Here is a 22,863-nt window from a genome sequence, read left to right as displayed (position 1 = left end):
ATGAAATAGATGAAGGGGAACTTTGGCGTAAATGGTAAAGTTGCTCATATGTGATCAGGAGGTCACACATTCACGTCGTGGAAACAGCTTCTTGCAGAAATGCAAGGTAAGACTGCGTACAATAAACCCTTGTGGTCAGACATGCAGAGTAAGATTGCGTACTATAGACTCTTGTGGTCTGATCCTTTTTCGGATCCCGCGCATAGCGAAAGTTTAGTGCAACGCGGGGCCTTTTTTATTTTATTTAATATGAAATAGATGAATACTATTATATTATTGTAGTTGAGAGTAACTGGCAAGGAACAGTCCACGTCGCATTATCTCAACCACCAGTCAATAAAGCTTATGACTTTATGGAGTACTTTTTTTGGACTTTTCAGTTTTGTGAGCTTTGGTTCCTTCTTCTACAAACATGTATATACCAAAATTCTTAAACATGGCTATTTTTGCAATTTGTTAGTGTCTCAATTTCTTTTTCTATCCCTTGAGAAAAAATATACTACACTGAATATTTTAGTTGCAAAGATGGATGAAAATTGAAGAAATGATAAAGTTGTGATTTTTATTGGGAGAAATAAAAAGTGGCTGCTATGGATTTTTGGAGAAAATGGTACGTGGATGTTTCTTGATTTGCTTAATTAATAAAAGTGTACATATTTTATATGTTTTCTTAATTAATTACCCACTTTCTATGCTTAGTGGTGATAATATAGTAATTAATTTAGTTGAAACTTTTAGAATATGGTGCTATGACAATTCTAAGTTTGTTAATATATTTGAATTATGCTTTCTAGAAGAAGTTTACGCCTGGTCTTAAAGTATAGTTGAAAAGTTCTTGGATCAAGGTCTGCTTTATATTATCTTTTCCTTTTTTTTTTTTTTTTTTTTTTTTTGTTTGTTTGTGCAGTTTTTCTGGAATTAGCAGCTGGAATTTCTAGTAATTTATCTGAATTCTGAAGTCTAAAGTTAAATATCCCGAACTGAAGTTTTGGTAGATGATCCTTTTTGCTTGGGGTGAGGGAGATAGGGGTTTGGGGTGGGGGATGGGGGGTGGAGGGAGTAGTTCATGGAAGTTTTTTTTTTCTTTTTCGGTTTTAATCATTCGATACTCATAGACTAATATCCAGACTAATTCGGAATTCGCGTTGGATAGACCAAGAGCATGATTTTCTATTCTTAAGGCTTAAACTCGAGACTTCTACTTAAAGGTAAAAGTTTCGATTTGTCGTACCACACTCTTCGGTGGTAATTAATAGAAGTCGTAGTTCACGATAGGTGGACTTTGTACTTCAATATATTAATTGCTCAAAAAGAAAGCTCTATAGCTGTAGATCCAAGAATCTGGGTGCCAATCTCTGCTGAATCTAAGTATAATAAATAAAAAATGCACCATTATTGTAGCATATCCCTAGGAAGCTTTACTAGTTTTTTATTTGGATATGATACATAATACTTACTCTCAATCTTTCTTGAAGAAAGAGAGGGAGAGATTCTTTTAATGTAATTTATTTTTTCTTTTTTCGAAGTGGAGTCTTGGCATAACTGGTAAAGTTGCTACTATGTGACTAGGAGGTCACGAGTTCGAGCCGTGGAAATAGCCTCTTGCAGAATGCAAGGTAAGACTGCGTACGATAGACCCTTGTGGTCCGGCCCTTCCCTAGACCCCGCGCATAGCGGAAGCTTAATGCACTGGGATGCGTTTTTTTGTTTTCTTTTTTCTTTTTCCCTTATGTGTGGGAATGATGGGGGTTATATCAAGAAGTGGGACATTATTGTTGATTGTTATGTAACATAGTTTAAAAATAATTCAGAAGAGCATTTGAGCTTATCATAAATGCATCAACATAGTTTTATTAGTCTCATGTCCAGAAAAGATTATTTAGTTGTTTTGCATTGATCTTTGCTAGTGACTGAAATATTTAGAGATGTTCTTTTTTTCAGGCTCCCTTACAGGCTGTAGTCTTCCTTGCTGATGACAAACAATGACGATGATATTGATTTAGGACTTGCTCTAGGTTGCACCACTCATAATGTTAAGACAAAGACGGAAGATGATTCAGGTGCAGGTGTAAATGCAAGCTCAACGGTCGACATGGCATTTGCAGCATCTGATCCCCTATCTGAATTAGTTTGGTCCCCTCACAAAGGTTTGAGCCTGAAATGTGCTGATAGTGGATTAGCCGACAAAAAACCTTTTCTTCTGTGGAATGTGGGACTAAGCAATGTGATTTCTCCACCATCACAAAGCGGCAGATTTAAGGGGACTTATGATGAAAATGCTGTCAATGAAAGAATACTCATTTCTCAGGAAAGGTTTCTTTTAGATGGAGTAGTTGAGGACAAGCATAGTCTAGCTTATTGCGAGACCAACGTTATGGGATCAAAATGCGGAAATGAAGTAGGTAAGGCTATCATTTTAGTCATCTAGCTATTGCCGTATACATGTCTTTACTAGCAATATATATCTAGCGTTGCTCGTGTTTATTCTCTTTATTGTTAAACGCTGAGTAAATAGTCATCCGACAGGGTGCAGCAGCCAAGTGAAGATAATGAACACGGCTGATGGAGTCGATACTTTAGGCACTAATCAAGATGAGGGAAATTTGAAGAATACTGAGAAGGGCTTTTGCATTAGTCAAGATATCCAGATCCCTCAGACGGTTGAAAGTTCTGAAAATCATGCAGGTGTAGTCTACTACCCTACCCTCGCCTTATTATTAGACCGTGTTACACAGAACATTCAGATATGTGTTCTGTGTCTAAGCTGCGGAGGAGCTCCTATACATAAATTCCTTATGGGATAATTACATTTTTGGGCCACCCTAAAAAATAATAGCCAGCAAAATGTATATGTTTTGTAATTAACTATAAATTTACACATAAATATACATATTATATACATATATGTTATGTATATTTGAGCTAGCGCTCATAATTATTTTCAGCAGATGGGCCAAAAATGGGGGGAAAAAAGAAGCCTTATTGATGTCCTGAAATGTTATGATTGAGGAGCGTTACCTTTGATGATGTTGATTTGGTGGGCTGACGAAAGGATGGTGACATTCTCATTTCATAACATGTGTCTTATTAGATCACTTTGTTTGATGCAGGTCAGGGAGATTTAGGAACAGATAGATCTCTGCAACATGGAGCCGATTCCAAGCTTGATACGGGAACTACTGAACCTCTAGAAGAGAAAATGAATCAAGGAATTTCTACTAATGATAAGCGCAGAGACGGAGATGTTTTTCTTAGCAGTCAGACTTTAATTCCTACTGTCAAAGACTCGGAAGCGGAAGAAAGATTAGAATGTGCTGGAGAAGAAGATAGTGGAAACAGAAAAAAGAACTCCTATGCTACCAGTCCGCCAGCAGAATGCATAGCGGAGAATGATGTACATCTTCCAGGGGTGAATGAGACTTGTGATCCGAAAGAGGGGCAACTTCTTAGGGACAGTTCTGTTCCGCTTGAAGCTTCTCCGACACATAGCAGGTCATCGGCATATAGAAGGAAAGGCAAAGGCAAAGCATTATCTGAAGGAAATGTTGACAGCAAAATGTCGAATGGCAAGGAAGATAGCCATGAAAGTGTAGAAAGCTGCAACTGTACAGGGTTAATCCCAAAGGGTAAGAAACGCTGGCACTTTGAGCAGCAGTGTTTCATTGGAAGTAAAAGAATCAGAACGCATATGCATGGGGATTCTGCAGCAGAATCGACAGTCGCACGTAATAGCTCTTTCATGACTTGGATTTCGAACATGGTAAAGGGATTCTCTAAATCCAATCTTGAAGAATCTCCTACTCTCGCTCTCACCTTTGCTCCTAAGAATAATGAAGAAAATCAAGGAAAGGAGACTAATCATCAAGAAATTGTTATGTATGACAAAGATCATGATCCGAGTAGCAGGTCTATGGGGTTTCAAGCTGTATTTCAGTCGCTGTACTGTCCTACCTTGAAAGTAGCTGAAACAAAAATACCGAAAGATAACAATGTCCTCATTGAAGTTCCTCCGATACTGTGCCATCGGGGGGACAATGTGACTGCTTCAGCGGAAAACAAAGCTTCAAGTGACATTGGATGTAGCAAAGCAAATGATGGGCTGAATTCCACGGACTCATTGTCTAGACTTAAAACCAGCATTGGTGAGGAAAACAATACCTGTCATTCATCTGAACGCGACACAGTTTATGGCACGCCTAACAGAAATCAGTCTCTTCATAGCCTGTGGATAACTAGATTCTCAAACAGGACTCCCGGGACTACTGTTCGGAGCACAGATAATCCCAAACCAACTGCACATGAAACACTAACAGTTTCCACGGAATGCAGAAGGCCTAATCCTCTAGCTCAAACGAGTGTCGAGTGTGTGATTGAACACCAAATCTCAGGCGCAAGGGAGACTTCGTCTGGAGACGAAGATGATGATGTTGCAGCCAGCTCAAAAGAGATCAATCAGAGTAATATACATCCTATTATACCTTCCGCCAAGTTCAAGAAATCCGAGGCGCTGGCCTCTCTATTTGCCAGGAGATTGGATGCCCTTAAACACATAGTACCTTCTTCAACTAGAGGTGAGTACACAAGAACAACTTGTTTCTTCTGCGGCAGAGGCGGCCACGACTTACGCAACTGTTCAGAGGTGACGGAGTCTGAGTTGGAAGTTCTTATTAGAAACATCAGGGCCTATAATGGGGCTGAGGAATCTACTTGTCTGTGCATTAGATGTTTTCAACTTGATCATTGGGCTATTTCCTGCCCAACATCATCTCCAAACCGGAACAGGAATGATAATTTGCAGTTCTTCACAGGCAATGGATGCTCATCTAGCCTTGTGGGAATAAAGCAAAGTCAACGGTTTGAACTTGCTAATCATGCTCATCACAGTAAAAATCAGCTTTGGTTTGCAAGAACTTCTAGTTCCAATCAAATTCAGAAAAAGAGAACTTCTGATCCTGGGGAGAACACTTTAAAAGAAAGTATAATTTCTTCCAGTTTAAAAGAGAGAACAGATGTCCCAAAAGGAATTTTTGATGTCATCAGGGGTCTTCGATTGTCTCGTGTGGATATTCTCAAGTAAGCAAAGCATGTTATGCAAGTTAGTATATTAATGTAAAGTTTGTTTTTATTTTAGATGTAGATTTAGGTAAAGCTTCCATAGATAGGCTAGAGTTAGATGCGGTGGCATACATAAAATTTCCCACAAGCATTATCGGTCTATTATCACAACTCGGCTAATATATGATTTCTAGTTTGGGGCAATAGAGGTTCTAAAGCTTTACTTCTAGTCCCAATTTAATTTATTTGGCATTCTTTTCTGCTAGTGTCGCTGTGTTACATATATACCTATTGATTGTTTTCGGTCTAATTATGCTTTGAATTTTGGTTGCCTCAGATGGATGAACTCCAACACTTCACTATCACATTTGGATGGGCTTTTCTTGCGTTTACGACTGGGGAAGTGGGAAGCAGGGCGAGGAGGTACAGGATACTATGTTGCATGCATAACTGGTAAGCTTTCATTATAGTTTTCGTTACAAGCTTTTTCCCTGCCTTTCAATGCAGACAGATTGTTATTCTTTGTTTTTTGACACTTTTCAATATCTTCCTTTTCTGGAATCCATAGATGTAAAAGGAGAAAAATCTGAGAGAGATTCCAGGAACCGCATATCAGTAAATGTCGGTGGAGTCGAGTGTTTTGTGGGAAGCCAATATGTCTCCAACCAAGACTTTTTGGAGGTAATATACTTTATAGTTAGCCGTTATACAGAGTTGTTTTATTGGGAAAGCATGGTTATTATCATGCTTTGTTAACCATTTCTGTTCTATCTTTTTATTTGGAAAGCTATACCTTGCATCAAACAGCCTCTTGCAGTAATGCAGGGTAAGACTGTGTACAATAGAACATTGTGGTCCGGTCCTTTCCCGTACCCCGCGCATAGCGGGAGCTTAGTGCACCGGACTGCCCATACCCTGCATCAAATGATGAAAGTGAGGCTATTATCATGTTAAGTAGTTCGTTTTTCTTCTTCTCTTTAGGGAACTAATCACTTTTACATGTAAAGATTAAATAACATGTTTGCAGGAAACAACATATTCAGTTGCTTACTTGGCTGCATGATTATGCTAATTTGATGTTGCATCTAATTGTCCTGGTGTTGTTTTTACTTGACTCTTTCATGTGTGCTAATAAATTGCAGCCACTTTGAATTCACTAACTCTAAATATGAAATTCGCTTCTAATTCTTTACAGGATGAACTAACTACTTGGTGGTGCAAAACGTTGGAGAGTGGTGGGAAGGTTCCTGCAGAAGAAGATTTAAGACTAAAGCTCGAGGAGCGGATGAAACTAGGGTTCTAAGAACTCGTCACAGCAACACATTAGTACCGAGTTTGGTTTGTCCAAAAGTGTCAAACCAGACCAAGATATGAGCTATTCCACCATCTTGTAAATAAGATTTTGGGTGCTATTTCACAACATTCTTTGTTCTTTTCATTTGGTATTCTAGACATGTGAGATTGAGAATTATTTTTTAGTGTTCATCTTTTGTATATAGATGAATTTGTTTGTGATCATAAGGCAATGGAATCTTAAATAACATGAGACATTGTAATAGGAAAAGAAAAAAGGTTGCTGTTGGTAAAGAACATTTTCCAATAGGAGCATCTTCTCCTTGTGTTTGGTCCAGTATATATATATATATATATATATATATATATATAGTGGCGGCCACTTTCAACCAAGGGTGTTAAGACACTTCTTCGCCGGAAAATTACATTGTATTACTCCATAAAGAGGTCGACCATGGGATGACTCGACGTTCTAGCTCTTTGACGTGACATTTCTATCTCGACCAAAGAATGAAATCGGGTAGCCCCGATTTCCGCCATATATATATATATATATATATATATATATATATATATATATATATTCCATGATAATTGCCTTTGAGAATTTGTTGGAATCATTCTTGGTCTTTTGGATTCAGATATTTGTGGAGAATATACAAAGTAGTTTGTCTAAAAGTTTAAATTTCTTGTCTTTCTTTAGATTTTTGTTGTGGGTGGACATTATTATGTTAATCATCTTTATATTGTTATAATGCTGTACTATCCAAGTAATGAAGAAACTCAAGAATACATGTGTATTAGAATGCTAAATTTCATCTTCTTGGCAACAAAAAAGATAGACGTATTTAATTCCAATGTAACTTTAGCATACGGTCTTCACATCAAATAGAATAGTGTAATTAATAACGAATTTATACCATAAAATATCAATGTAACATAAACCATCAACCAGTGAACATGGAATATTCTCATCAACTTTTTCAAAATGTTCTATTCAACTTGGCTTCCTTAATAACATTGACTAATGCAAATATAAATAAATAAATAAATAAAGAGAAAAAGCTAGCTAGCTAGGAGTCGAATTTTCCAGCGGTTGGCATGTCATAATTTTCAAATTTGTTGTGTTTATGCTTTCCTTGAACCCTTTTTTTGAGCCGGGGTATATCGGAAACAGCTTCTCTATCTTCACAAAGTAGGGGTAAGACCTGAGTATACACTACCCAACTCAAGCCCCATTTATGGGAATTTTGTTGTTGCTTTTGGCATGTAATAGCGGCAAACAGGGCAATAATGGCTCTTTTCTAACCACTTAATAATGCAATCTCCATGAAACAGGCAACTGCATTATGGATGACTTACTAGCTAGTAGGTATTATCTTCCCATTTAAGCGCCACCCCGGCCATTCTTGTTTCCTCCCATCCCAAATAATTTCGACTTTCCAATTTAAACCAACAAACATCTCCAAGTTTTGGCAAGTAATTATACCCTTGTTCAACTCATCATCAACAAATTTACGTATCTGACAAATCATGTGATGGATAAGAATGTGACTATATATCTCGTACTTGTGGCCCCAGTTCTTGAGATTTCCATCAATGACATTGTACAAGTACAACACGTCATATGACGAGTATTGAGAAGGGGATAGTTTGAGATGAAATGCATTGGTCTCAGTTTTATGACATTCAGCCATATAGAGGAGTTGTGGAGGGTGATCATGGGGTGTTATATACCAAATGTCAAGTTGAGAACGAAGGTGAAATTGAAGAGCTAAAGTGGGTAAATCAGAAATTAATCTTAATTCCTGTGGTAGTGGTCGAACTTCGCAGCTTACTTCCCCCCTGCAATGATGACGGTGCTCTTGGAAAATCATGTTCAAAGAGTCGAGATGTACATTCAACCTCTATGTAGTCTTATATAGAGCAAATCCAGGACCAACTCAAATTAGGATACGAAAAGGGTCGGTTAATTACTTCGGTCCCGTTTTTCTTAATATTACAAGGAAAAAGGAAAACATAACAAGAGTAAATCGAATACCTTTTCCACTTAATAATTTTATAAAGTAACTTCAGGAAGAACTATTTACTTGAGGCATCTTTTCCTTGCCATATTATTACTTTAAGGAAATTCACAATGAAAAAGAAAAGAAAAAAACGCCATTGATTTGCCCTAAAAAGCACCGAACAAACCTAAAAACAATAATGTCACAAATCAAGCAAAGTTCTGGGTAAAGTGAAACCTTGTGGAGTCAGCAAAACTTATCAAATTCGTGAAGAAAAACCAATAAAATTGACTAAACTTTGAGCAGCAAATATCAGAAGCCAAAACTTCAAAAAATCCTTTTTCGTTTCTTACTTTTATAGGAATGATATTTGGGTATTTATGTCTAAAAGGAACAGTTTTGATAGAATATTAAAATACAAATTTAAAATATACCGTGGCCCGTGTTACACGTGTATATATACACTACGGAAAAGGGTTAAAACTACCCATATACTATCGAATATTGTTTAAAATTACCCTCCATTACACTATTTGGTCAATTGAGCCCATATTTACCCCTAATTTAGACGGCTGGCAACGTGTCACTCCAGAACATAATTGGCCCATCCCCTAATTTTAAAAAACCCGAATCCCCTCTAAACCGCCCCGACTACCCGACCCATATGAACATCTCCTTTTCGCACTGCAACTACACCAAAATAGAAAGAAGAAGAGAATAATTACAATTGGCGTTCAACGACAATAAGTATATAATTAAAAAAATCAATAATATATTATTAGAATAATGTACAAATTGAATTTTATTAAATTTTGAAAATATGAATACCTTTTAATTGGGTGGAAAGTGGGAGGGGTGTGGAATTAAGAAAATAATTAATATTAATCATATCTAGATAGATCAATAAATAATTTTATTTTACTCAGTACCAATAAAAGTAGCGGTGGCTGGTTTCCCTCGTATAAAAAAAAATAATTTTATTTACCTAAGTAAATATTTACAAAGGAGCTCCATCTAGACAGAATGCCCCAGATCTGCTCATCTAATCTACCCTACCAGCAGACATACCTGCTAGTTTAAGGATAAAAATTTAACATTTCAAGTTTCCTAGCAAACCTCGTATTTACAAAGGGCTCACTCAGTCAGGATAAAAACAAGTACTTTTTATTTTAATTTATAAATAAAATTTATTTATTTTATAGGTAAGTTCATAATATAAATTAAAAAGGAAAAAATTATAATATTAAAAAGCTTTTAAAAAAATAAAAAGAAGATAAATGTTTATAATTTAGAGGGTAAAATAGGTATTTTGCAATTCAAAATTTGAAAATTTAGTTGAGTGACATTCTAAGTGTTATAGACATAGTTCAGTAATTTAGTCGTAAGAAACGAAAGAAAATGACTTTAGTATATAGTGGATACAAGGCGAGGAGTAATGGATGATAAAGAAGCTGCTACAGACAAAAGAAATCACACTTATGCTAGAAAGGTAATGTCAGATTAGAGCCGGTGAATTTACTACATATAAGATGCCAGTTAGTTGCTTTATATTTCTTTACGGTTCGGACATTGATTTTGCAGAAAGGTTGGCTGCCTTGCAGGGTTGCTTGCCTAGTTCATCGGGTACTAGGCTATGAGAGGTTCAACATCGGGTCTAATATAAAGCAAGCTTTGCGAATGATGGTGGCTCTATACGGGTAGACGTAGGCCCTGATGCTTGTACATTTGTAGTTTTAGTACTTTATGGAATGACTTCTGAATATCAAGTTTATTTTAAATTAATTTTGGCATTTTCTTACACATCTAACCCCTCGGATTATATTGGATTTATTATTATTGCTGATGATGTAGTACAGTAGTAGTCTGAATTCTCTTTTGTAGATTATTTAAACATTTAAACCAGCATGACGATTAGTCAAAGACCATGTATATTTCAAGTATCATCACTGATAGATATATATCTATATCTATATCTATCTATATATATTAAAGGAATAAAGTTATCATATATAAGTGTCATCGTGGTTAAGCCAAGTGACAAACTAATAAAAGCACTTGGCAATCTTTAGGATAAAATATAAAAAATATAAAAGAAATTGTCTTGAATTAAATGATAGACATTTTTTTAAAAAAAATATTACAACAACAACAACAACAATAATAATAATAATAATAATAACGGCAAAGGATATTCTTTTAAGCTAAAATTTTTAATTAATAAACTTAACGTTCTTCAAGAATCATGAGTGCGTTATTCTTATATCTTTTAAGCAAAAATTAGTGTAACAATAATGTATCTTTATAATTTTTTGTTGCAATTTAATTTGTATAACTCTATACCTATTGGAAACGTTTAAACGAAATTTTATGAGTTTTACCTGCTAATGACGAAATATAAAATTGGATTGTATTGATTTGATTTATATATGTATAAAAGTAATAGATGTTGATATATAAATAATACTCTCAAGATTTAAATGTGTAATAGTATAATAACAATATTTATAATCCACGTATCTCCAACTGAAAACTATAAGAATATTAAATAAGAAATACTATTTCGATTACTGTAAATATTTTGAATTGCAAAATAGAACTAATAACATATCTCTATATATATTAAAAAAAATAAAGTTACCATATATTAGTGACATTGTGGTTAAGCCAAGTGGCGAGCTAATAAAAGTCCTTTGCAATTTTATCCATCTATATGTTATGTGTGTGTGTGAGAGAGAGAGGGATATATATATATAGAGATAGAGAGAAAGAGAGAGAGAAGTATAGTTTATAACTTTGTATTGAGGTTAAACCAAGTGACGAGCTATAAAAAAACATTATTTGACAATTTTAAGACAATATCTATTAGGCTATATAATAAAATTGAATTTTGAATTAAAGGATAATGTTTGATGTATAAATAAAGTTTTTGAATTTGAATTAAAATACAAAAGAAATTTATCTTGAAGTAAATGATAGATAAAAAAAATTAAAAGCATAATAATAACAATAATAATATTAATTAATAATAATAATAATAATGGGCAAATGATATTATTTTAAAGAATTGAGTGAGACATTATTTGAAATAGGAAAGAAAACAAAAGTTTTTGCTGGTAAATAAAAGAATATTTTCCATTATCATCCTCATCTTCTTGCGTTTGTGATTAGGGCATGTGACAATGTCACGATCCTAATCTCTCTCCGTAAGATGTCGTGACGACACCATGTCTCTAAGACTAGGTAAACCTAATAATTTCAGAATAACTGAGATAATAACAAAAATGAATATATATATATATATATATATATATATATATATATATATATATATATAAATAAATAATTATTTGGCAATTTTAAGACAATATCTATTAGGCTATATAATAAAATTGAATTTTGAATTAAAGGATAATGTTTGATGTATAATAAAGTTTTTGAATTTGAATTAAAATACAAAAGAAATTTATCTTGAATTAAATGATAGATAAAAAAAAAATTAAAAGCATAATACAACAACAACAACCCAGTATAATCCCACTTAGTGGGGTCTGGGGAGGGTAGTGTGCACGCAGACCTTACCTCTACCCTGGGGTAGAGAGGTTGTTTCCAAATAGACCCCCGACATCCTTCCCTCCAAGAACTTCCCACCTTCCTCTTGGGGAGACTCGAACTCACAACCTCTTGGTTGGAAGTGGAGGTTGCTTACCATCAAAGTAACCCCTCTTGTCCTTTAAAAGCATCATCATCATCATCATCATCATCATCATCATCATCATCATCATAATAATAATAATAATAATAATAATAATAATAATAATAATGGCAAATGATATTATTTTAAAGAATTGAATGAGACATTATTTGAAATAGGAAAGAAAACAAAAGTTTTTGCTGGTAAATAAAAGAATATTTTCCATTATGATCATCATCTTCTTGTGTTTGTGATTAGGGCATGTGGCAATGTCATAATCCAAATCTCTCTCCGTAAGATGTCGTGACGATACCATGTCTCTAAGACTAGATAAGCCTAACAATTTTGGAATAACTGAGATAATAACAAGAATATATATATATATATATATATACACACACACACACATAAAACTGGAAAACTGTCGCTCGACATGTACAAGTAAAATTCACGGTTTCGAGTATAACTCTCCCAAAATCCGGTAGTCACAAGCCACAAGCTCTAAAGAATGTACTAATTGTCTCTATACACGACATGTACAAGTAAAATTCACGGTTTCGAGTATAACTCTCCCAAAATCCGGTAGTCACAAGCCACAAGCTCTAAAGAATGTACTAATTGTCTCTATACATCAGCATCTAAGAAAAATAATGAAGAACAATATAATAAGGATAGAAGGGGGACTCCGAGGTCTGCGGACGCTGGCAGATATACCTTGAAGTCTCCAAGCAGCAACACACACTCTACTAATATCGGGGCTGGTAGGATGTACCTGGGTCTGCACAAAAACATGTGCAGAAGCGTAGCATGAGTACACCACAACGGTACCCAATAAGTGCCAAGCCTAACCCCAATAGAGTAGTGACGATGTCAGGTCAGAGCCCTACTGGAATATAAGAAATAAGGCAGGAGGCGAAATGATAAAAAGGAATGACAGGTAAATGAAACATTAAGAATGTACGGAAAAGCAACAACTCAGAAAAAGAAGGAAGATAATTACAACACGTACATCTTACAAGTTAATGAATAACAACAACAATAAACAACACAGCAAAAGAGAAAATCAACAGGGGCACTCCCGAGGTACCGCCTCGTAGTCCCAAAAGTAAATATCTCACAACGACACGGCAGGAACCTCGTGCAACCAACACTCCGCACGGAAGAAACCTCATGCCAAATCATACTCCGCGCTGAAGAAACCTTGTGCCAATAACACTCCGCACGGAAGAAATCTCGTGCCACTAACACACCGCACGGAAGAAACCTCGTGCCACTAACACACCGCACGGAAGAAATCTCGTGCCAGTATCATTCTGTACAGAAGAAACCTCACGCCAGTATCACTCCGCACGAAAGAAACCTCGTGCCACAACCAAACATTCATCACAACAAGAATCACGAAATTCAACACGTAGTAAAGAAAATAATGATAATACAAACAAGGAAATCCTCCAGTTAAAGAACAAATATAGAATTAAGGAAAACAGGTAAGTCAACTAAGCATATTGTACAAATTGTAATTAAGAGATAAGATACGTTGACATGTAAAATTTAGCTAAACATGATGGCTACATGTGCTAGAATAACTCAATTAAGGCATAGAAAGGACACTGCTTAGCAAAAATCAAAATTTTAACATTTAGCCCGTGTATGCACTCGTTACCTCGCGTACACGGCACTCAGATATCATAAATTGTTATATTACCAATCCTAAGGGGAATTTTTCCACACAAGGTTAGACAAGTCACTTACCTCAAACAAAGCTCAATCAGTTAGTAAGAATGCATTTCCCTCGACTTTTCAATTCCGAATGGACCAAATCTAGCCAAAAGTAATTACATACTATAAATATAACTATAAGAAACTAATCTAATTAATGAAATCAAAACTTTAACAAGAAATTAGAAAATCGCTCCAAAAAGTCGATCCAGGCCCACGTCTTGAAATCAGGTAAAAGTCACAAAATTCGAATACACATCCAACCACGAGCTCACCCATACCAAAATTACTCAAATTCGATACCAAATCGCCACTCCAACCCCCAAATTAAAATCTTCAAATTCCTAACCTCAAACTCCCTAATTCCACCTTAAACGCACACAAAATAGGTGGAAAATTTAATAGGGAAACAAGATTATTGATAAAAATGATCACAAGTACCTTACCTCAAGAAACCCCTCGAAAATCCTCTCAAAAATCGCCTGAGACCGAGTTTGCAAAGTCCAAAATGAGAGAAATAACAAAACCCTTCGGTTTTTAACACTGTCCGGGCTTTTTGCTTCTGTGGCTCACTAAGCCACTTCTGCGAGCAACTGTCCATTTCTGTGAAGCTGCCCCGCCAAGCTCCCTTGCGCTTATGCGTTCAAACTCCTGCGGGTGCGACCCGCTTCGGTCCACCTGCCTACTTCTGCGATCACAGCCCCGGCCGGTGCCTAGCCGCATCTGCGATGGACAACTTGCTTCTGCGAGCTCGCATCTGCGATGAGACTTCCGCATGTGCGATTACACCAACAGCTTCCAACTTCAGCAATTCTCTAAGTTCAATTCCAAATCTGTTAACCACCTGCAATTAACCCGAGGCCCCCGAGACCTCAACCAAATATACCAACAAGTCCTAAAACACGATATGAACTTAGTCGAGTCCTCAAATCACATCAAACAACATCAAAAATATGAATCACACTCCAATTCAAGCTTAATGAACTACGAAAATTCTAACTTCCACAAACAATGCTGAAACATATCAAATCACATCTGATTAGCCTCAAATTTTGCACACGAGTTATATTTGACACTACGGACCTACTCCAACTTTTGGATTCGAAATCCGACTCCAATATCAAAAAGTCCACTCCCGATCAAACTTCCCAAAAATCTCCAAATTTTCAACTTTCGCCAAATAACGCTGAAATAACCTATTGACATCCAAATCCACATCCGGACGCGCTCCTAAGAATAAAATTACCATACAGAGCTATTGGAATCGACGAAACTCCATTCCGAATTTGTCTTCACACAGGTCAATATCGGGTCAACTATTTCAACTTAAACTTCAAACTTAGGGACTGTGTCCCATTCTACTCCGAAACTCTCCCGAACCTAACACCAAGCACCTCGGCAAGTCAAGTAAGCATAAAATGAAACATAGGAATCAATAAACAGGGGATCACTAATACTCTCAAAATGACCGGCTCGATCGTTACATCCTCCTCCTCTTAAAACAATTGTTCGTCATTGAACGAGTATAGAGACATACTCGAAGTGGTGAAAAGATAAGGATAATGGCTGCGCATATCATGCTTATTCTCCCAAGTCGCCTCCTCGACCGGCTGACCCCTCCACTAAACCTTCACTGAAGCAATGTTCTTCGACCTCAACTTTCAAACCTACCTGTCCAAAATGGCTCCGGCTCCTTAACATAAGACAAATCCTTGTCCAATTGGACTCTAAAATCTATCATATGAGACTGATCGTCGTGGTACTTCCGGAGCATAGAAACGTAGAATACTGGATGAACTACAGCTAGGCTAGGTGGTAGTGCAAGTCTGTAAGCCACATATCCAACCCTCTCAAGAATCTCAAAAGGCTCGATATACCTAGGGCTCAACTTGCCCTTCTTCTCGAACCTCATAACACCCTTCATGGGTGAATCCCGGAGCAAGACCCGTTCCCTAACCCTGAATGCCACATCGCGAACCTTCAGATCTGCATAACTCTTCTCTCTAGATTGGGCTATACGAAGTCAATCCTGAATTACCTTAACCTTGTCCAAAGCATCCTGAACCAAGTTTTAACCCAATAGTCTAGCCTCACCCAGCTCAAACCAACCCACTGGAGACTGATATTGTCTATCATACAAAGCCGTATACGGGGCCATCTGAATGTTCGACCGATAGTTGTTGTTGTAGGCAAACTCCGCAAGTGGCAAGAACTGATCCCAAAAACCCCCCACACTCCATCACAATGCACGGAGCATGTCCTCCAATATCTGAATAGTGCGCTCGAACTGTCCGTCCGCCTGACGGTGAAATGATGTGCTCAACTCAATCCGAGTACTCATAATGTACGGCCCTCTAGAACCGCGATGTAAACTACGTACCTCAGTCCGAGATGATAGATACCGGCATGCCATGAAGCCTGACAATCTCGCGAATATAAACTCGGGCCAGCTACTCGGAAGAATAAGTAGTCATCACTGGAATGAAATGAGCTGACATGGTCAACCTAATCCACAATCACCCAAACTGCATCAAACTTCCTCTGAGTCCGTGGCGTCCCAACAACAAAATTCATAGTAATCCGCTCACATTTCCACTCTAGAATAGCTTTTGAAGCAATCCACCTGCCGTTGATACTTATATTTCACCTGCTAATAATTTAGACACTGAGCTACATACTCTACTATGTCTTTCTTTATTATCCTCTACCAATAATGTTGCCTGAACTACTGATACATTTTCGCGGCACTTGGGTGAATGTAGTATCGCAAACTGTGAGCCTCCCGGAGAATCAACTCACTCAAACCATCTACATTCGGCATGCATAGCTTGCCCTGCATCCTCAATGCACCATCATCTCCAATAGTGACCTCCTTGGCATCACCATGCTGAACCGTGGCCATAAGGACAAGCAGATAGGGTCTTGCTCCCTGATATGATCATAAAGAGAAACTGAGAAACCATACAAGCCAAAACTCGCCTCGGCTCAGACACGTCTAATTCTACAAACTGGTTGGCCAAGGCCTGAACATCCAATGCCAGTGGCCTCTGTGTTGCTGGTAGATGCTAAGCTGCCCAAACTCTCTGCCTTATGACTCAAGGCATCGACCACCACATTGACCTTTCCGGGATGGTATAGAATAGTGATATCATAGTCCTTAAGCAGCTCTAACCACCCTCGCTGATGCAAGTTAAGAATCCTTCTGTTTGAACAGGTGTTGTAGACCCGGTGATCGGTATAGATCTCACAAGGGACACCGTACAAATAGTGTTGCCAAGCCTTCAAGGCATGAACAATAGCTGCTAACTCATGGTCGTGGACATGATAGTTTTTCTCATGCACCTTCAGTTGTTTAGACGTGTAGCCAATCACCCTACCATCCTACATCAACACCGCACCGAGACCGATACACGATGCATCATAATATACAGTATAAGACCCTGGACCTGTAGGAAATACCAAATTGGGGCTGTAGTCAAAGCAGTCTTGAAGTTTAGAATTCTGAAGTCACCAATTTCGCACGATAAGAAATCAAAAAAGTGAAACTTTTTCGTAACAATTTCATAGCCTCCCGAAGATAAGTACAGACGTCTCTGTACCGATCCGCGAGACTCTACTAAACCTACTTGTGACTCATAACACCTATGAACCTAGAGCTCTTATACCAACTTGTCACGACCCAAATCTCTCTCCGTAAGATGTCGTGATGGGACCTAGTCTCTAAGACTAGGTAAGACTAACCATTTCGGAATAATTGAGATAATAACAAGAATAGCGATTGAACCTCAACAACAACAAGTGAAAAATACATATATATATATATATATATATATATATATATATATACATATAACGAAAAATAATTACCTAGGCCTTACACAATCGCGGATCGGCACACGTGTTCGCATAGAATAACACGCGTGTGCCCACTATCTCTTTTTCCTCTTTGCGAACGCAGCCTAGACCACGCGTTCGCGATGCTCTTCCTGGCCAACTTACGTGATCACGTACTCTATCTTGCGAATGCGTAGAGTAAAAATCCAGCTGCCCCCAAACAAGCCTTCGCAATCACGTACCTACTCATGTGATCGCATAGAAGAAAACAAGAACTGGACACCAGGAAATCTTCAGCAATCTTTGAAGTCCAAAATTGATCCGTTAACCATCTGAAACTCACCCGAGGCCTGTGAGACCTCAACCAAACATACAACAAGTCCTAAAATATAATACGTACTTAGTCGAGCCCTCAAATCACATCAAATAACATCAAAAATACGAATTGCACTCCAATTCAAGCCTATTGAAACTAAAGAAACTCCAACTTCTACACACAATGTCGAAACCTATCAAATTACGTTTGATTAACCTCAATTTTGCACACAAGTCACATTTGACATTACAAACCTACACCAACTTCCGAAATCTGAATCCGACCCCGATATCAAAAAGTCCACTCCCGGTCAAACTTTCCAAAAATCCTCAAATTTCCAACTTTCGCCAAATAGCACCGAAATAACCTATGGACTTCTAAATCAACATCCGGACGCGCTCCTAAGATCAAAATTACCATACGGAGCTACTGGAACTGACGAAACTCCATTCCGGTTTCGTCTTCATGCAGGCCAAACTACGGTCAACTATTACAACTCAAACTTCACACTTAGGGACTATGTGTCTTATTCCACTCCGAAACTCTCCCGAACCCGACACCAAGCACCTCGACAAGTCGAGTAACCATAAAATGATACAGATGGAGTAGTAAATAGAGGATCGGGGCTAATATTCTCAAAACGACCGTTCGGATCGTTGCATTACCGCATTTGTTTGGACTTATGTTCTCGATAGAAGCAATAAGGGAATTATTTATGGGAAAAGTACGAAAATAGCCTAAATTTGCTCAAACTTACCAAAAATTAGCCGGCAAGCATTGATTACCAAAAATAGCACAAAAATTGCAAAATTTAAATAGCTTCCTGTAATCTCTCGATTGTTAAAAGTCTTATTGTCAATCCTGAACTTCCTTCAAGGTTCTCTTTTTTATGTCATTCTTTCTTGTTTGTTTAACCATGAAGAACTTCAAAAACTAAAATTGCCCATACTTTGATTATTAACAAAGATAACGTAGAAATTGCACGTTCCTCTCTTTCCTTAGCATTGCAAAAGGTGGTTAACAAGGTCGTTTTTCCCTTCGCTTTCTTAATCATCTAGCCTGCATCACAAATTTAAACTTTATGGGATATTATTGTTCGAGTTCAAGTACTTCCATGCACTAATAGTGAAAGTCACCTAAAAATAGTAAAAATAATTAATTTTCAATGGGTATGATTGAAATTCGTTAAAAACACATAGCTGAGGTAATATATAAAATTTGAGGAAGATTGAAGGTGATTTAGACTAGTTCGGAGTCAAATTTGTAGTTAAAATCGAGTTTAAAAGTTTCTTTGCGACACATATATCTAGCATGTATTTCACACACATATATATATGGATGCACATGAGATACATATGGGATACATAAATGATACATATGGATACACAAGAGGATACAAATCTCATCTTCTTCCATGTTCAAACTACCTCAAATCTCTTGCAAATTGTCCAAAAATCAAAATTCGAACTCCTTGAGATGTATCCAATTTATTCCAACAACATCCACTTGAAACATCAGAATTACGCTAGCAGTTTACTACTAAAAACTAACTAAGTATAAACATAAAGGAATTGGAATAATACGCTAGCAAATGACTACTAACACCTAACACAATTATAAACACAACAAAATGAAAAAATACGCTAGCAGTTGAATATCAAAAATTTCATAACTTAAATAAGCTAGGCCACACAATGGAGTTAGGCTTTTCCTTCATTGGGCTGTACTCAATTCTTCCTCTTAGAATTCCTCACTCCAACGTTCTATCTAATTAACTTTAAAAAGTGACACATTTAAATTTTTGGTTTTAATATTTATCACAAAAGAAAGATGATGTCATCTATGATTTTATTTTGTCCAACTGAAATTGATATTTAAGAGTTAACCATCAACTTGGTTAGCTTTTATTATTATTAAGATCGACTAGAATGAAACAGGACGAATAAGAGCTTAAATGTAATATAAAACAAAACAAAACAAAACAAAAAACAAAAAATTAATGAAAAGAAACGATTACAGAGTATAGGATTAACATAATCAATATACAAAAAGGGAAGACTTACAGTCACTGAAATGCTAAGAATCAATTGACTAATATTAGTAGCATTTGGCTATTATTAATAATATTTTATCAATTGGCTAATATTGGTAGCATTGTTGTTCTAAAAGGACAAACTTGGTAGTTTCCCATTATTTGTACCATAATTTAATGCGTAATATGGTTATCGTGTTATAATATATTTAAGGTGTAATACTAGTACTTGGATTAATAATCCCTGAGTAGATACATGAAAGACTCAAATAAATTGATTATATTCTTCCTTTTTCGTTGTGGTAAAAATATAATTAAAAAGTATTAGGTGATGAGAATTACAAATAATATTCATTAACCTTGAATATTTTCTAAAATATTACATATTTTTTATGTGGATGATAGAGATGCATTCAAAATAACTCAAATAGTACCGTTACAAAAAAGTTCACATAAAAACATATCGAAATCTTGTTTTATAAATCCCAACTATTAGTTTGGATTTTAGCTTGCCCATTTAAGTGATATTTTTGTTTTTATTAATTTTCTTGATCTTACACATCTAACCCCGTGGGATTACATTGGGTTTGTTGATGATGTAGTAGTCTGACTTCTAAGAATTTGTGCCTTGCTCCTTCTAAATTCATAAGGAAAGCTGTGTAGTTTCCTTTAGTAAAGAGGAAATGACAATTTGGCTATTTTTTGTGCTGTGTTTTATTGGTGTTAGAAGTCTCACCGCATCATTCATTTCGACATCAAGATTGACTTCCAATTCATTGTCAGATAGTACCTAAATTATTCACACAAAATTACACATAAAATAAATAAAAAATATTTAGAAAAAGATACAATTTAAAATCCAATTTTCAAGCAAGTGATGTCACATATCAAAAACAAATTTCAGAAATAAAATTCTCTCAATAAAGTACTATCAATCAATCAATTGAAATTAAAGATTCATACACGTACACTCATTGGGACCGTTCTTCTTTTCTTTCTTTCTTTCTTTCTTTCTTTTACCTTCAAGATTTGATATTCTTCTTCCAATGCTTGAATAATTTGAATACATGCCCTTTTATAGATATACCTTTTAACCGTTATGCTCCCTATTTACTTAAACTTCAAATGCCTAAAATCACAAATTCCAAAGTGTTTTTTCTTCTATTTCTTCTTAAGTGAACTTAGTAAACTTCAAATAATGTAAATTGAAAGTAGTGCTTATTTTTTGGATTTTTCCATAGTATAGCCACTTTTCAAAAATAATAATTGACAAATGTATATTATTTGTACATTAATTTGTAATATGCATATGTTTATGCATTATCTATAAAAGTTATTCCAATTTTAGTTAATTCTTTCAGCTAGAGGTGTACATGGACTGGGTTGGTTCGGTTTTTACCATAACCGAACCAAACCAACTATTTTGGTTTGCATTGGTTCGATTTTGTCGGATTTTTTAGATTTTTTTGTTACATGAATATTATTTCAATCTTAGTTTGTTAAATTTTTGACAAGTAAATATATGTTTAGTCAATATTGAAAAATTGACAAACATATGATCAATTAACATATTCTTATGGGAGAATTTTTTTAGTAACATATGATAGTTATTTTTTTACCCGTCTGACAATAATTTTTCATTGATGTACACTTTCATATTTAACTGAATTTAATAATTAAATGTAAAATCAATATGATACCTATATAATGATATGTTCTATTTAATTTTAAATTATAAAAATACCACTTCAAATTAGAAAAACATATAAGAATTTAATAGATCTTGACATATGAATATGGAAGAACATAGAAATTGACGCATTTCACTAACACTTGATAAGAAAGTGATCATGCAACCCATTATTTAAAGTTAATAAAAATAGAGCACTTCATATTGAACTAAATATTACATCCCATAAGAGAATCACAAATACTTTTAGATATTTTTTTACAGAAAATTTTATGAAAAGTCTTAAAAGTATATATAAAAATTATATGATTATATGTCGGTTTGGTTCGATTTTTTTATTCAATACCAAAACAAATCAAAACAAATCTGATCGGATTTTTAATCGGTTTGATTTGACTTTTCGGTTTGGTAAGATTTTCCGGTTAGGTTTGAACACCCCTACTTTCAGCTAATTTAGCTTCAAATTTTATACCGGAATAACTGAATAACCTTTTAATCTTCCAACGACCCCTAAATCTATTCTTTTATAGCCAAAAATCGAAAAATTGTTAGATTTAAAAGAAAAGGATGGAAATTGACTTGGTTTCGTCGGAAATTCACATTAAACAAAACCTAGTTTAATTTAATTATTTTAGGAGAGCACTGTTTGTTTGGTTTTCAAGACCAAATATTTAAAACTCACTTTAAACAAATTAATTCAAGTTCTATTCCTAATTCCTAATAATATGCTGAGATACATATATTATAATTTATACTAATGGCTATAAACGGTTTTCTTCGTCATGTCAAAACCTAATTAGCCCTCATCTGTCTATCTATTTATAGTGGTGGACCCTGAATTTTGTACAAGCGAATTCAGTCAAAATCAATTGCATGAGTGTACCGGTAAACAGAATTTGCGCACGACTCTTTTTTGTTCATCACATAACCTAAAAGTATTTTTTTAAGTTGGGGAAAATTAAAAGTAACAAAAAGTAAATTTACTTTTGTAAAAAAGAAATTGTCTACATAAATTAGCAAATTCAACAAGTTTAGCAATTTACCAAAAATATTAACCAACTTAAAATCTTACGGTAACTCTAAGAAATTTGACGGACAAAGTTGCTACAAACGAAACACAAAAAAAAAAAAAAAAAAAGGAGTTATAGACTAAACTAGTTAATACAAATAATTAAAGAAAAAGAATTATACGGCAAGCTTAAATTTTCGGTATAATACAAATTAACA

The 22,863-nt window shown here is 35.6% G+C and overlaps 1 protein-coding gene across 3 annotated transcripts; it reads left to right on the top strand.

The window, feature by feature from the left end:
* Window positions 1-381: 381 nt before the first annotated feature.
* On the top strand, window positions 382-6,601 carry LOC104240978 (uncharacterized). Of its 3 annotated transcripts, none has more exons than XM_009795883.2 (7): window positions 382-610; window positions 1,942-2,402; window positions 2,527-2,685; window positions 3,111-5,073; window positions 5,393-5,508; window positions 5,624-5,736; window positions 6,251-6,601. In XM_009795883.2, the coding sequence occupies exons 2-7, from the start codon at window positions 1,973-1,975 to the stop codon at window positions 6,356-6,358; spliced, it is 2,889 nt and encodes a 962-aa protein (XP_009794185.1). In that variant the 5' UTR covers window positions 382-610; window positions 1,942-1,972; the 3' UTR covers window positions 6,359-6,601. The 3 variants fall into 3 exon arrangements, with proteins under 3 accessions (XP_009794185.1, XP_070026036.1, XP_070026002.1); XM_070169935.1 differs by lacking the exon at window positions 382-610 and adding an exon at window positions 1,090-1,208; XM_070169901.1 differs by lacking the exon at window positions 382-610 and adding an exon at window positions 1,511-1,616.
* The last annotated feature ends 16,262 nt before the right edge of the window (window positions 6,602-22,863 follow it).

The sequence above is a fragment of the Nicotiana sylvestris genome, chromosome 1 (genome assembly GCF_000393655.2).
Source record: "Nicotiana sylvestris chromosome 1, ASM39365v2, whole genome shotgun sequence".
NCBI classification, from domain to species: Eukaryota; Viridiplantae; Streptophyta; class Magnoliopsida; order Solanales; family Solanaceae; genus Nicotiana; species Nicotiana sylvestris.
Note: the sequence above shows the minus strand (reverse complement) of the source record. Positions and strands in the feature narration are given on the sequence as shown.